This window comes from Thunnus thynnus, chromosome 6 (assembly GCF_963924715.1).
Source record: "Thunnus thynnus chromosome 6, fThuThy2.1, whole genome shotgun sequence".
NCBI lineage: Eukaryota > Metazoa > Chordata > Actinopteri > Scombriformes > Scombridae > Thunnus > Thunnus thynnus.
This window is the reverse complement of record NC_089522.1, coordinates 16897799-16913896: the sequence shown is the minus strand read 5'-3', so window position 1 is coordinate 16913896 and position 16098 is coordinate 16897799. Positions and strand designations below refer to the sequence as shown.

The window sequence follows — 16098 nt, the reverse complement described above, 5'->3', positions numbered from 1 at the left end:
ATCGGTCCAGTGAAGTGAGACTATAATTTGGGAAGATTATACAATTATGAAACCTAACAACAAACTGTGTGCTACCAATTCCAAATAAAATATATGTACACAGGGAAGAGTGACATACACTATCCTTTATTAGTAAGGGATAGGCCTCATCAGCATTTCTAATCATCTCAAGATGCACAATAATATATGTATTCATCAAACCTCTGACAGCAATACAAACAGTAGGCCTAACAGTAATAATGACTATCACATGAATAATTATAAAAATGATAATGGTTACAATTAAAATAACAGTGGACCTACTTAACTGAATGGCAATGTATCTGTGGTATTTTAAAGCAAGCTAATAAAAATGAAGCAAAATATATACAGAAGAACATGGAATAAATGTAAAACACATTTATTTCCGATCGGAGTGACAGCTGACTGGTCAGATAGCACCAGGATTAATCAAGCCTGGCTGTTAGCCTGGTATGGAGCAGGCTAGCTGCACAGAATAAAAGTCCATGGTAACTTATGTGCCTCTGCTTTCGTGCAACCGAGTCATGGCTAAATTCAGCCAGGATAACTGAAAAATCCTGCCCTAATCCCCCATCTAGGTTTTGTGCAACAGCCCCTGGAACAAACAGAGCAGAACAAACTAAATAAACTGAACTAATGAGGGAATGGGGAACAGGTGGCCAAACTGAAAACGGGCAAAGAGCTGATAGGCTGAGGGAAACACGGGGAGAATGGAAGGGCTGGCTCAGCTGATACAGGGCAGGTGTGTAGGTGACCAAAGGAGGAAAACATGAGAGACAAGAACAGACACACCCAGACTGCACACACAAAGACAGACTGGGAGGCAGAAGAAAACACCAGGACACAGAGAACACAGCCAGTAAAGGCAACTAAAATAATTATAACGCCAGAATCTTTTAAAGACACAACTCAAATAAGTCTTCTCCTTTCAGTCCAGTCTAAACAACCAGGGAGAAAAGTCTAAAGGGCATTTGTTGGACTAGTGGAAGGACATACAGCCAGACTGTGACAGAACCATGGCAAAAAAATTGCTCAAGTAAAAGTAAAAATTACCAATTGACAAACCTACTCAAATAAAAGTATAAAAGCACTTGGTCAATAAACTGCTCAAAGTACAAGTTATTTTGTGTTTTAAATATTGTTTAGTGTGTACAGGCCAGAGATCTTCAGAAGTCATTTTATACAAGTACATGTCAAGTTTCAAGAATGTTTTTGGAATAATAAGTGTTACATCAGCTGTGCAACATGGTTATTTCTATGGAATGCACTTTGCTTTGAATGTTGATTATCCCCAATTTAGCTATTTCTCTACAATATAATGATTTTACTTAAATAAAATCTACATGAAGATATCTCTTTAAAATACTTGATAGCTGCCTAGCGTGCTATTGTTGCCTGTATCTGTTGTTATCTTGATATGGACTATTATGATTATTCCTAAAGCATCTATGAACATAATCTTTACAACATAAAGAGTTATTGTGCCAATAGCACGGGAGCATCCCATTGTTGAATGAAGGAGGGTAAGCCTATATAGAGAGGGAGACCACGCGTAAAGCCTAACAGAACTATTTTATCCACCCATGTTTGCTCTCTCCCTATCCTTCTCAAAATGATTGTTTCCTGAGTAAATAACAACTGGTAGCCTACCGAGTGGAAGCCGAGATCAGTTTCACCATTGCGTGTCGCTGTAAAACAAATAACAACCAATGCTCTGCGCAACGAGAGGATTCTGTTAGTGCAGCCGATCAATCAATCCAGTGACTTAAATGTTTATATGGTGTGTAGCCTACATTTGTTCTGCATAGACTAAATACGCTTTTAATACGCCATTAATGAAAAGTGAAAATATTTCTGTCGGCTTGTGAAAGGGGGATGGTGGATGCTTTCCAAAACAGCCACCAGTGGTATGACGTGCAGTTACTGGATTTGAGTTACATTAGCAGAACAACCAAATCTTAAACTGAAAAGGTATTTGCCTGATTTTCTCAATTTTTGCATTTCCCCAGCTCATTAATATCTGGCACAAGAGCATGTCTCTTTGTACCGGAAGTGAGACAGGTTAAAGCTCTCCTGCGTAACCGCGCGCACACAGCTTGGATGACAGCTCATTTAATTCATACCAGAAAACAGACTAGTTGTAACAAAGGTATAAACGGCAGATGTAGGGAAGTTAGAAGTAGGTTACTGGCCCAAAAAATACTCGATTAAAGAGTAAAAGTAGCCTACAGTTTAAAAAGGAAGGTGAAAAGTTACAGTTCCTAAAAAACTACTTTTTTTTTACTCATTTGCATTACTTGTAACGAGTTACTACCCACCCCTGCTTAGCACAAAAACATTGATGCACTGCTGTTCTCATTAATGGAAACATAACAACATTTTCTACTTTACATTGTTTAATCGACCCAAGTTTAGTTTGTTAAAGTCAAAGTGACCACAGCTCTCATAGAAACATTACAGTTATACTGAAGTGCTACCAAAGAGATGGACACCTTTAAAAAAGATTGCAATGGTTAGCAACACAAATCCTTTTTTTTTTCATATTTCCCATATTGTTCTACTTAACTGTATTCTGCAGAGAATATATCTAAAGAAAAAAAGATGCAGACGTTGAACAATAATAATTTCACATGAGTGGAGTGGAAAGTGGAAGTGTGACAAAATGTTCATGGAAGGAAGGTCAGCTGAATGTTGCACCACTGCTCTGAGTAAAAAAGGATATTGGGAGATAAAGTTAGAATAGAAATGAGGAAGGGCTGAGTGATGAAGTAACAACTGCCAAGAAGATACACAAAGACTGACACAGGTAACGGATAGAGGTATTAAGAGAGTAAACATATAGGTAGAGATAGCAAGAGAATTTGGATAATCAAGGAAAAAGAAAATGTGAGGAATGAGCTGGTAAAAAGATACATGAACTACAATTTTAAAACAAACTGAATATTTCAATATTACTTTGAAATATTGCAAAGGTTCTTCACATGTTCAATTATTTGGCAAAAGGGTAATTTAATTTCAGTGTGTCTCCAAAGAATACAATTACTATCAATAGCATTTCATTACAGGCTATTATTTCCTCACTTGTATTATTTAAAAAGCAAAATACAAACAAAATCCATTCGTTAATTGTACAACAGTGCAATGTAAACACTCCCCTTAAAACCTTTATATACATTTTTACATACATTCAAAAACAGTTTATAAACATAAATGTTCCCTGAGTAGCGGACCACAATAAAGCCTTGGGCCAAGTTTGAATTTGATTCATGATGAGTCTCAACCTTTAAGTGGCTTAAAATAGTAAGTAATAGTTTCTTTTTTATACACGTTTTTTAATTACAAAGCTACAAACTTGGAACTTCAAACTATAAAGTTGAAGTAACTGGATCAAGACCAAGTGCTTTTAAATGTACCTTCTCTTTGAGCTCCTTTTCAGATATGGATGCTCCTTTCCTTATAGCGTCCATTACAGTGATGATGCTATAATTTCAGAGTGGGAAGATGTACGTGATTGAGACACCAAGATACACATATAATGTAAGTTTTGCTCAATAAATAGCATGTATTTATTTAAATTGTGCTAAGTCAAATAATTTTAATTATATGTATCATCTAGCCTACCAATTGCTTATGAAAATAATTAACAAATCAAAATATCAAAATAAATATGTCACTGAAATATTGTAACAAGGGACATAGATAGAAGATTAGATGTTTATAATTTGAAATACCCAGCTGCTGCCATTCTAAGAGGTAGTGGTGTGCCAATGAAACTTTGACCCAAAACAAAACAAAACAAAACAAAACAAAACAAAACAAAACAAAACAAAACAACCCCCCCCCCCAAAACTAAACAAAAAAGTTAAGCCTCAACATAGACGATTCACTATGTCTTGTATGAATTATTATGTGCAGCCACATTACATCCCAGCCACTAATGTCTCTGTGGTGAATTACTATTTAACATCCGCCAGCTGTACATAGGCACTGTGGAGCTTTGATCTAAATGCTAATGTCACCATGTCAGCCTACTAACATTTTTAATTAGCATTAAACACAAAGTACAGCTGAAAGTGATGGGAATGACATTAAGTCTTTGGTCATAAACCAAAATATTGGATAAACTGAAATTTTGACCTGATGGTGGCACTAGATAAAAAGTCAGGGGTTTATTATTACATTTAATCCTGGGTGAGATTGCGTGTACCAATTTTTATGGCAATCAGTTTAACAGTTATTGAGACATTTCACTAAAAAACACTTAACATTCACATGTTGTGTTAGTGAAAAAGCTCGGGAATCATCAAAGTAACTAGAATTTATCCTCTGGGCACCATGATCATCTATACCACATTTAATGGGAAATACATTTCTGAATGGTGGCCCAAGAGGAAAAAAATCAGTGGATCCACAAAGTCGGTAGGATCCATCCTTTGTAGACCACAAATCTCTGTACAAACATTGCCAGCATGCTACTATGGCCAAAAACATGGCATTTTTAGTGCATATTGTAGTGGGCAAATACTACATATGGAGGTTAGTGGTTAGGATAGGATCCTTTTTCTCTCTATACACCAAAGAACCATATTCTCTTCACAGAACAAAATTTGTCCACACAACAGCAAGTCTTTAGGCAGTAAACAAGCTGTAAAATACAACGTTCAATTTTTGTCTTAAATTTACCTGAAAACAACAATTTCCCATCTATCCTCAAATTAAAGCAGCAAACACACAAGTAAAAGCGCAGGTTTCACTGACTGGTCATGCACTTGAACCTGTTCTTGAAATAGAAGACTTCGTTATAAAGGTTATTTTCAGTACTGGGGGAGTAGCGGAATTTCTCATAAGCCTTTTGTGAGTCTGATTTAGTCCAAGGTAGTTGAATCTTTGACGTGTGGTTTATAATGACATCATGACAGGAGCCAATGTGGAGGGAGCCCAGTGCGTCGATGAAGAACTCTGCAGTAACAAAAGAACATTTTGTTTTGAGCATCTTTCCAATCTGAAGCAACTCAACAATGTCACAACAGCCGTACTAAAGTAGAAAATAGCTAACATAAATTGCTGTGTTAATATCTTGATAGCAGATAATTTAAGACGGACTCACCCAGATGACCGCGCCGTGCCAGGCGGGGGTTAAAGCCCACCTGCTGCACCTTGTCTGTCCTCCCCATGAAGAAGTTGATGACAGCATCAGCCACCACGCAATTGGGAAATCCCTCAATGACATGATAGTAGCCTTGTCTAATATGTAAACAGTCACCCTCTTCTCCTCCCTCTTCCACTGAAATGGTGTGACGGTATGTTGCAGTGTAACCTGTCACCTCTCTCACTGCACCACCAACCTGTCGTCATTAAAAAAGCAAAAATATTAACACAAACAAAATACTTAAGAACGCAAGAAATAACAGTTTGTAGATAGACACACACATACCGTGGAGTCACAAACTGAATAACAATGCATGATATAATATAGATATATAATAATATAGATGGGAAAAACAAAAGCAGTCTGACACTGCGAATGTGAAAGGGATGTTGGGATGGTTAATTAACATACATCTAAGAGCAGTGAGCCATCAGATTCTATATTTAATTATAGGTTTACAAATTTTCAAGTCTGTCTTAAAACAACAGTCAGGTGTCCATATGAACACTGCAAGAGGTTTTCCTCACTGTACTCATTCTTCCTGTTTATACTGGCTATCAAAAGATCTCTTTCAAATGTGCTTTCAATGTAAGTGATGGAGGACAAAATCCACAGTGTGTCCACACAGTCATTTTGTGCAAAAATGCATGTAAAAGTTTATCTTAACCGTATATGGGGGAGGCTTCAGCACTCTGTGTCAGTCATATCAAGTGGATATCTGCCACATTTTCAGTCATTTTAGCACAAAAGTCCCTCTTTGTGTTTCCTCAGACAGTGTTTCCCTGTTGAGCTGTGGTGGAAGTATAGTAACAAAAAGAGGGACTTTGGCCCTAAAAACACTAACGTTTATCAACGTTCATAGTCAAATCAAGATATCTTCTTCCATCACTTACATTGTAAGTGCATTATGAAGAGATCTTCTAATGGCCTGTATGAACAGAAGGAATAATTATGGCCAGAAATACCAATTTCAATGTTAATTTGGGCACCTGACTATTATGTTAAGACAGACTTGAAAAAATTGTGAATCCATCCTTTAAAGAGGATACCAATATAAGCAAACCAGGGCTTCATTCAATTCAATGCACATGCATGGCAGTATTGAAGAATCACACTCGTTTCATCATTGCCTCTAAACAGAAGTAGACAATATTGTGGATACAACGCCTTAACTGACAAAAAGAAGAAGGAAGTTCTTCACACCTTAAAAAAACATGATAATGAGTGCATATGTGGTGCAGGGCCCCCCACCCTCCATCCACGCAACAACAACAAAAAGGATGTCATTCGGTTCACTACTTTGGTCCAGACTGAAATATCTCAACAATTACCAACAGCCTTGGCTGTACTTTGTGTTCAGGGGTTCAAGGGTTCAATTAGCAAATGTTAGTATGCTAACATGCTAAACTAATGGTGTACAGTCTCACAGAACCACTTGCATATACACATAGCTGCTCCCTTAATATTATGACAATGTAATGCTAATGTAAATGTACAGTCAAGGCAACCAACATATTTTTAGGGCCAAATTGCAATGAAGCATGAGTTTAATTTTCTGAATGTAAATGGCGCAGACTGAAGGCAAAAAGCTCTCACAGTAGCAAACAGCAAAAACAGAAGTTGGCCGCAGCATACCGACATTATCATCACTGGTGATTACAGTTATCGCTTTTAAACTGCCTGATAAACATCAGGCAGTTTAAAAGCTACAGTAAAACAACAAATAATACTAACTTACTATGGCAGTAAATAATATCCATGAAATGCCTGTCTGTACAAAAAGGTTTGTAAACAACATTACAAAAGTGAAAGTAAAACCTCGGTCATCTCAGGTTTTGAGTTTTGACTGAGGGACAAATGAATATGGGAGCTTAATTATAGAAAGTGATTAACAGAGTCTTAAAATTAATTTCGCCTGCGGCCAGTGAAGTAGAGTCGTGATTGAGGAGATATGAGTTCTGCAACTGGGATTTCATACAGTATTAGCCTTGTTCCAGCATTCTGGAACAAGGCTAATACTGCTAATTCTCTTTTTTTTTTTATCACAATTTAAGTGTGAACACTTCATTGTGTTCACAGTCACCATCAGGTCACACACATTGTACTGTAACTCACCAGATCCAAGGTGGTCTTCTCTAGGATGTCCACCATCCTCTCCAGCTTGGTGTTTGCAGTGAAGATAAAATCATCATCCACCCAGAGCACATACTTGGTGGTCACTTGAGACACTGCCAAGTTTCTTCCCGCAAACCAACCCTGTACACATGAAGGAGGATCAACACACATTAATCCAACTATGTAACAATCACCACGTGTGACACTTCATTTCACAGTGCATGATACTTCATAGAGACATACTCAAACTTCTTTACCTTTCCAAATGGCATGATGTATTGTTCAATGTGAGGCCCAGTCACCTGCTGAGGCTCTTTATTATCATCTGCTATCACTATGGTGACGGTTGGATAATATTGCCGTATGCTGTCAATGAGTACTTTGAGCTTGTCATAGCGCAGAAAGGTCTTGGTGGCTATGGTAACAAGAGCACTAATATTGTACTCTTAAATGGAAACAAAAAAACACAAACAACAAAAATGATCATCTGTGGTACTGATACATTTAACTCAAATAATACAATTGATAATGATGTAACTGTTCACAAACCTCTTTGGTATCCAGAGTTGTAAAGTTTTGGGATAATTCTGTGTCCAACTTTAATGGTGAAAAATGACTGGTGACCTTCAGTTGCAAACTGAACTGCAGGACAAAACAACAGCTGTGAGAGGGGGAGGAGATGGAGCAATGCATATTTCTATCATTGTTAAGACAAGTGTCATGTCATGCGGTAATTGCCTATGCATTGCAGTCCTTGTCACTGCCATCTTTACTGTTGGCTTTGAAAGGGCTGCAGACTGACATGTACCACCTCTGAGAGCTGTGTCTGCCTAACCCTAAACCCATTTACCATATTCTGTATTAATCCATTACTTTATGTTGCAAAAGAATGTTGTGTATAACAGTTGAGCATTAGGATGAAACTCTTTATATAGTATAGTACTGAAGGATAAGTTCACCTGTATCTGCTGTACTGGGATGGAACACAGTGTTTGTATAGGTGACGAACTGTAGCTGCTTGTTCAGAGCAGAGAGAAGAGGACTCGAAAGTATCATGTGCTTCTCTCCCTCTCCTTTAACAGAGACCTTGTCTACTGTAGCAGCAACATCAAAAATCCCCATTGTTGCTGTCAAATATACCTGTTACACCATTTGCATGGTTTTGGGAAAAGAAATAAACAAAAAAGTTAAACACTTAGACAGAAACCAGACTAAGTCTGCAGCCACCCTAGCAGCTTGGTGAGCCCCCCACACTTCCGGCTGTATGTACATGCACCCGCTTGCTCACACACACAGAGGCTCCTGCTGCGCTTTGGCTTCTGGCTGGTGAGAGCCAACCACACTGCAGGCAGCAACGCGCTGTGTTTTGTTGTGAAATTTGTAGTGGTTGATGGAGGCTGCTAGCTTGAGAGCTAATATCTGCAGGGTTTCTAGTCAGATAGCACAGTTTTTGTTGTGTTGCTGTGTAGTTATGTTGGTTGTTTGTTGACGTTAGCGGGAGAAAGGCAAGGCGTTAAGGAGTGTGCAAAAACTTCCCTTCTGTTGGATTTTCACTGAAAATCTGGCCTGGGTCCTTCACATATAAATCAGTCCACAGGCTATTACAGACAACCAAGAAAGGTGTCATTTTTTATGTTACATTACTACCCATTCACTCATCGGCAATAAAAAATGATTACTACATGTAAATTGCTTAACAATTCTACATATAGACCCTTTAAGGGTTCATCAAAGTCATTGTAATTTATCCTGAGGGGGATGGTAATGTGTATAACAAATCTGATGGCAATCCAAAGTGGTTGACCGACTGACCATCATACATGGCTAAAAATGGGTATGTCAACCACAATGAAAACCTGAAAATGATGAAATTACCGTGTAGTTAGATCTTTTTTTTTCTTTAAGACTCAAACCTACAAAAAGAGAGAAATTATTAGAGATCAAATATGGGATGATGGTTAAGCATTTCAGTTAAACTAAAACAGCAAATGCAGCATAAAAAATACATAGAATTAAAGCTAACTGATATATGTATCTTTGATATCATGTATTGTGTCATGTTAGATATGCTGTTACCAGGAATGAAGATGGTTTTGAGGGGTCGCACCTCCACACCCTGGGTAGGATACTGAAGAGGACTGTTGGCCTCAGCTATAATGGGCACATCTGCAGGATTGTAGGACCTTCACATACAGAATATGTTAGACAGGAAAGTTCTACATCATTGCAATTCTACATCACTATGCAATAAACACCATAGCCCTAATTACTTCCAGTAATAAATTATGTCAGGAATCACTCACTTCATTATTTTGACCTATGGGTGTAATGGTACACAAAATTCATGGTTCAGTATGTACCTCAGTTTTGGGGTCACCGTTCAGTATGTTTTTGGTACAGCAGGAAAAAAATTAAAGGAAGAAAATAATATTTTGGACCTTTATTTCAAAAAAATATAAACATCCAACAATGGCTCATTGGCCACAACTATTACTGAAACAGTTGCTTCAGTGGAAAAGGAAAACAACGTTTTCTGCTGACAGCTGTTATCTGGTTACTCAGAGCTGGTTCTTATGACGCGCTGTCCAATCACATCGGAAATCAAATGTGTTTATAGTTGTTCCAAACAGCTTCACTGAAAGGCTGAGTGAAAAGCTGACTGTCACAGAGAGGGGAGGGGGTGAGGAGATGCATATTATCATAGTGCGCATATTTTAATAATGACAGCACGGACACTATATGAGCATGGGTAAGCAGGGTAACTTGGATAAGCCGGTGAGCTAACATCCATGAGCATGCTACCTGCATACAGCTAAGTGGTGCACTGCCAAAATAGGTGGGTTCCAGGTGGAACTCAAGCGCTACAATTATTGTTCCACACCTCTGAGTAAGTGGATTATTAAACTATTTTAACAGTATTTTCACTATTTTCTGAAATTTTATAGACTAAACAATTAATTGGAAAATACCACTGATGAAATGAATTGTTTGCACCACCAGCACCATATCTTCATAGACATACGCTGATACTCTCCAAAGTCCCAGACAGAGTATGTATATGTCCCCCTTTTCTGCCACAACATGTGAGAAAATGGCAAAATGTGGTCTGACTGCAGAGTCGCCGCATGTAAAATGCTGAGTAGAAACTGGGCTCTCTCATACCCTATCTCAAATTTTGAACGCTGGTTTCCTGTTTACATGATGTAAAAGAAATCTGATTGCTGCAGAAACCTGACAGTAGCCAGGTTGCTTAAGTGCATCCATGGCATCCACTTAATAACTAGCATGCAAGAAGGTTTGCAAATAACCCCACATTGCAAATGAACTTGTACATACAAAGTATACAAACACAGCAGAACTAGAGGTGGAGACTGAGGTGAAGGACAAAGTATGTGTCAGTGTACAGCTAGAATATCAATGAGGACTTTAAATAGACTGCAGTGTCAGTGTATTAAGATGTGATGTGTGTGTGTCGGCTAGCTGTCAACTGATACATTACCACACGACTCAACAGTGTTTTGCCAAACTTAGGTCATTCATCATGACAAAACCTTGTGGGTCATCGGACCAACCCTTAAATTACACAGACTTTCTCACAATCTTACAAAGCATTTATCATCTTTGTAAGGACAACAGCTGAAAACAGATATAAGAAAGATAACAGGTTCATAATTACAAAAGGGTGTGTTTGCCGATGGTTGTGTTTGTCAAAATTTTTACTTTACCTCTTCTGAAAGCTGCTGTACTCCTGAGCTCTGTGACGCTTTACACCTTCTGGGTCTGGATGGGATTCTAAGAATGCAAGGTCGAGCTTGTGGGCCCACACACGTGGGAAGAGTAGATTGGAGAAAGGCAGGTGAAAGGTCTCCTTATCAGCCAGACATACACATGTGTTTTTTGCCAAGCGACTGCATTGGGGAAAAAATTATATTGTTTGATTTGATAAGGATCAAAATGACAATTCAGAGCAGAATTTCGACAAAATAACAGTTAGCCCGACCAATAACGCACCATGCCACATCCTCCTTTATATGGTAGGCAATGTTAGGATAGCCACTGATGGTTTTTCGAATCTTCTCCTCAAGGAGTTTCTCTATTGTACTCCCCTGTCTTGGCTGTATGTCAACTTCTGAGCTGGTCCCTGGGCTCCAAGCATGAAACAGGGCTAGCAGCACAAGTCCACTGATCACAATCAGTCCAAAACTCTTCTTATTGCAGGCACGCATCTAGAATGAAGATTAATAGCAATGTCAAAAGTGGATAGGCCTCACAGGGTTAGGAAAAGGAAATGACATGTGAAAGACCAGGGTCCGCTACATTGTATAGGAATGACTATATTTGGTTGGATTGTTGACAGTTTGATCAGACTGGATTTTTCGGTTGTTCAAAGCTAGCTTTAAATTTATTTGGAGCTGTTGTCAGAGCAATAAGTCCCAGTGTACATGTCGGCCAATGAGTAACAAGAAAATGCAGTGAAGATATGCCAAACTAACTGTGTCACCATAACATAATTTGTCTACCAGAGAGCACCGAAAAGTTTTTTGATTGTAAAATGCCCCCATGAGTATCTATCACAATTCTTTAAAAGGGATCTGTTTCAAGATTGCTTATGTTAATTGTTTGTTTTAAGAGAATTACAATCAACTGATATATCAGGGTTTTTTTATGGTTTTTTTTTATAAATATGGATATGAGTATTGTCCTCAACAATCCAGTGGCTGGTCCATAATCACAACTGCTATGTGACACTCTGCTGCCAAGCAAAATAAGTTGAAGTCTCACTCATAGACTGAAAAAATATGGACACAGCCACCTTGACGTCACCCATTGGTTTCTGAAGAGCGGTTTTGAAGCTCAAAGTGGGCGGCTCCGGCCGTGGCCATCTTGGCAGTGCCTGACTCGGCCTAACTTCCAGCTAATCCAAAATGGTCAAAGAGGTGGAGCTGAGGTGGGCCGAATGAAGCCTGGTTGCTGAAACAAGCCACCTAGCGGCTAGTGACCTGTCACTCAAAGCAGTCACTTCCTTAATCATGCATGTGAATTATAAAAAAAATTCACCCTCCCTACAGTTGTCATGAAAACGGAAATTTGCTACAGAGACCAAAACCGTTTTTTGTACCAGGCTGTAAACATGTTTATTTCCGCTGTAAAGTTGGGCATTTTAAAATGGGGGTCTATGGGTATTGACCATTGATTGTATAGAAAGATGGAAGTCATGACAGCTCCCCAAAAGTGAAGCCAAAAACCCCTGGTGGCTGGCTGCAGTATAGGTCATAAATCCTGCCCCCTCAATGTTAGCAGATAGAACATGAGCCAAACTAAAAAAATCAAAAAACATGTTGAATAAATTTTTCCCAAAGATGGTTTCTGTCACTTTGGGTAGGTCTTATCAAATTTATGTATTTTTATGTGCTAATTTTTCTGATAAGTTTGTTTTAATTAGTTATTTGACAATATAAAAAGGGGTTGTAATGTCATGATTGACAACTGTGACAGCCGCTCTCAAACCTCCGTCAGGTGTCAGGGCAGCTGAGGGGACGTGTCCTGCGGGCCATCATCCCACCGCTCAACTCTACTGCGCAGACTCTAGCTCCAAATGACGTCACACATGCAAAATGGCAGCTCCCGAAAATGAGTTATTTTGGCTTCACTTTTGCATAATGGTAGGAAGTGGAGATGTATCGTCCATATTAATATACAGTCAATGGTATTGACTCGCTTTTGGAGCCAGTCAAGTGGCCATTCAAGGAACTGCGGTTTTTGGCTCTTCTGCATTGGTTACACTCTTCAGCCCCACAGGTTGCTGTTTGGTCTCACCACAAAAAGTGGAACATTTAGAGCAATGTGCTCTTTGGGACAGTGTGACAGCCTCTCTGCTTTGCTTGCTGCTGCTGTGCTTTGTTTGCAGGGGAAAGGAACCTGAGGCCAGGCTGATTAGCAGAATGGACACACCTGGGCCCAGTGTGCCCCATGCATAAAGCCGGAGAATCTGCCAGTTCAGACTCTCTCTTCTCTCCCCCACAAACTCCTGCATTGTTTAGTTATTTTCCTTTGTTCCACCCTACAACACCTATACAGCATACACTCACTCATCCACCCCCTACATTACTGACCTTACAGACTCACCCCACCAATTTGTTATTCTGGTTTGTTTTGAGTACTTTATTTTAAATAAATGTACTTTAATATATGGAATATCCATGTGACTTCCCCCTTTTTGCCATAGCTGTGCACTTGAGAGAGGTAAGTTTGCTTTCTACTCCAGCCTGCCTGTTATGAGCTGCTGTAGTGCTGGACAAACATGCCTGCTAGGAACTAATTTTCAAAAGTATTTCCCATTTCTCAACGTGTTCTTATTCAAATTCATACAATAAAGTAGAAGACATAAGCATTATAAATCCCTGGAGTGTGGGTGAAGGTTGGTGCTAGAATAGATGGGCCGGAGGGACGGTTCTGATACACAAATCTGTTTTCAGTTTTTTACTTGAGTATTTCCATTTGATGCTACCTTATACTTCAATTCCATTACATTTCAGAGGGAAATATTGTACTTTCTCCTCTGATACATTTATCTGACAGCTTTAGTTACTTTTCAGATGGAGATTTGACACAATGGATAATATTACAAACTTTTAAAATACAACACATTGTTAAAGATGAAACCAGTGGTTTCCAACCTTTTTGGCTTTTGATGACTTACGAAAAGCAGTGTGTAGTCAGGGTCACATTTCAGATCAATCAAAGATCAAAGATTAGACAATCAAAGATTAGAGGAAAAGTCCAAAAACTGAAAACAGATTTGTGTATCAGACTTTTATTTTTTCTTCTTTCCTCTCCCATTAATCTCACTAATCTCAATCTTAATCTCACGACCCCTCAGATTTATCTGGTGACCCTTTGGAGGGGCCCGACCCCTAGGTTGGGAACCACTGGACTAAACTAGCTAACAGCATATAAAGTAGTTCTACTAGCTCCACGTCCACCAGCTACAACAGTAACATACTGCCTACACACTGATGATTTAGTATTAATAATCCAATAATGTCATATCCTATAGGTCAGTGGGACCAAACCACTACTTTCACTTTCATACTTTAACTACATTTGCTGCTAATACTTATACTTTTACTTAAGAAGGATTTTTCATGCAGGACTTTTACTCGTGATGGAGTATTTTTACATTGCTGTATTGGTACTTTTACATAGGTAAAAGTTCTGAATACTTCCTCCACCACTGGCAACAACACAATTTCACAATGCCGGTCCACAGTATAATAAATTTAGTCTGCAACTGTTCCTCCACTCCTTTCATAAAAGAATGTAGGTCGGTGGGGTTATCAAATTTCATGTTTCAGTTTGACATTTGATTCTCGCGAGTGCAGTGAGATACGGCTTAAATCCTCCATGCTGAAATCTCTGTCTTCTTTTGCGCTTTTTGGTGGACTATCAAAAGCTCTACGCTGCACAGCAGAGCGTCCCTCCACCGTCCCTCAGCCCATCCAGCACCAACCGTGTGTGAAGCTTGAATGCCAAACCAATGCATAACAATGATTATCACAACTGCCATGAGCAAATTGCAAAAGCATTTAATTTGATTGCACTTCATCCACATACGCATGTCCTTATTCATACGAGTTAGTCACACCATAAATTCCGGTACATGACAAATGTCGGGAAGTTCCACTCTAAATTCCTAACTGTTACTCCCTTGTTACTCCCTTATTTTCTTCTGTTGTACCTACATTTCAGTACTAGTAGAAACCGTTAAATATTTTATAAGTTCAGAATCATACGAGGAAGTTACACTGAAGCTAAGTCCCGGGAAATCACATGGTAAATGACGGGGTGGCACACTGTAAAGCGCGAGCTGTATAATAAAGTGTTACCAAAAAGCAAAACAAACAAAAACAAACAAAACAAACAAACAAAAAAACAACCTTGAACGTGAATAAAAAAGGGAAAAGAAAATAAGGGTTGATTGAAAAGCCTTCTTTGTCACAAGTAAGTACAATACATTTTAAAATGTATACACAAAAATGTAATCATCTGTACAACAATACACAAGTCTGTATGTATGTAAAAAAATATGTTGGATATCTAGTCTATCTATCTGGATGAACAGGACCGTCTGGTTTTTCTGTACTATTGTTACTGTAGTAAACGTGTCTACAGGAAGAGTTTACAGGCGTGGGTTTGCCTCCCAGATAAACTGGTTTTGCTCAGAGTATTTTAGGACACAGAGTTATTGATTACACAAGTGACTATATGGCTCTATTACTTTGTTCACCAGTCTGGTGTCACAACAGGTGCAGTATGTCCGTGAGGAGAAATAAAAGGGTAGCCATGTATAACAGGAAATACTTTCATATCGTATTAAGCAACCCGAAAGATCCTGTAATTCAACTCTTTATTGAACGCGTATTATGTTATGTTTTAAAGTAGTGGACAGTAGGCTATACAGAAGACAGAAGCCCATCCATTTCTTCCGAAAACCCGATCAAAAAGCCTACAGTACAGTGCAAATGAAGTGTGTTTGCAAACTCCTAAACTGCCATTCTCTTTGGTAAATATTTATCATTTCAATGGGAAAAACGACCCTAACATGCCTATTCATTGTAATAATAGAAGTACAGACAGGAAAGAGGGACACATTTTCTTACTGTTGCTGTTTCAGTTGGATAAATACTTTCCGCACCTCCCAATTCAGCTCCTGTTGGACTTTGGCTGACAGCTGCCTTGGTTAGGGAGAGGCGCGTCCATGGGTTCATGCGCATGTGGTGTTGAGAAAGGCACTTCCGGTGGAAACTCCAGGT

General features: G+C 38.8%; 1 protein-coding gene across 2 annotated transcripts; it reads right to left on the bottom strand.

The window, feature by feature from the left end:
- Window positions 1-3462: 3462 nt before the first annotated feature.
- Window positions 3463-16098, bottom strand: b4galnt1a (beta-1,4-N-acetyl-galactosaminyl transferase 1a). Of its 2 annotated transcripts, none has more exons than XM_067592200.1 (11): window positions 15946-16098; window positions 11297-11511; window positions 11011-11193; window positions 9362-9468; window positions 9161-9198; window positions 8245-8425; window positions 7835-7927; window positions 7543-7730; window positions 7286-7426; window positions 5129-5366; window positions 3463-4980 (listed from the first exon to the last, which is right to left on the bottom strand). In XM_067592200.1, exons 1-11 carry the CDS (start codon window positions 16057-16059, stop codon window positions 4772-4774), a joined length of 1707 nt encoding a protein of 568 aa, XP_067448301.1. In that variant the 5' UTR covers window positions 16060-16098; the 3' UTR covers window positions 3463-4771. The 2 variants fall into 2 exon arrangements, with proteins under 2 accessions (XP_067448301.1, XP_067448302.1); XM_067592201.1 differs by having other exon boundaries at window positions 15981-16066.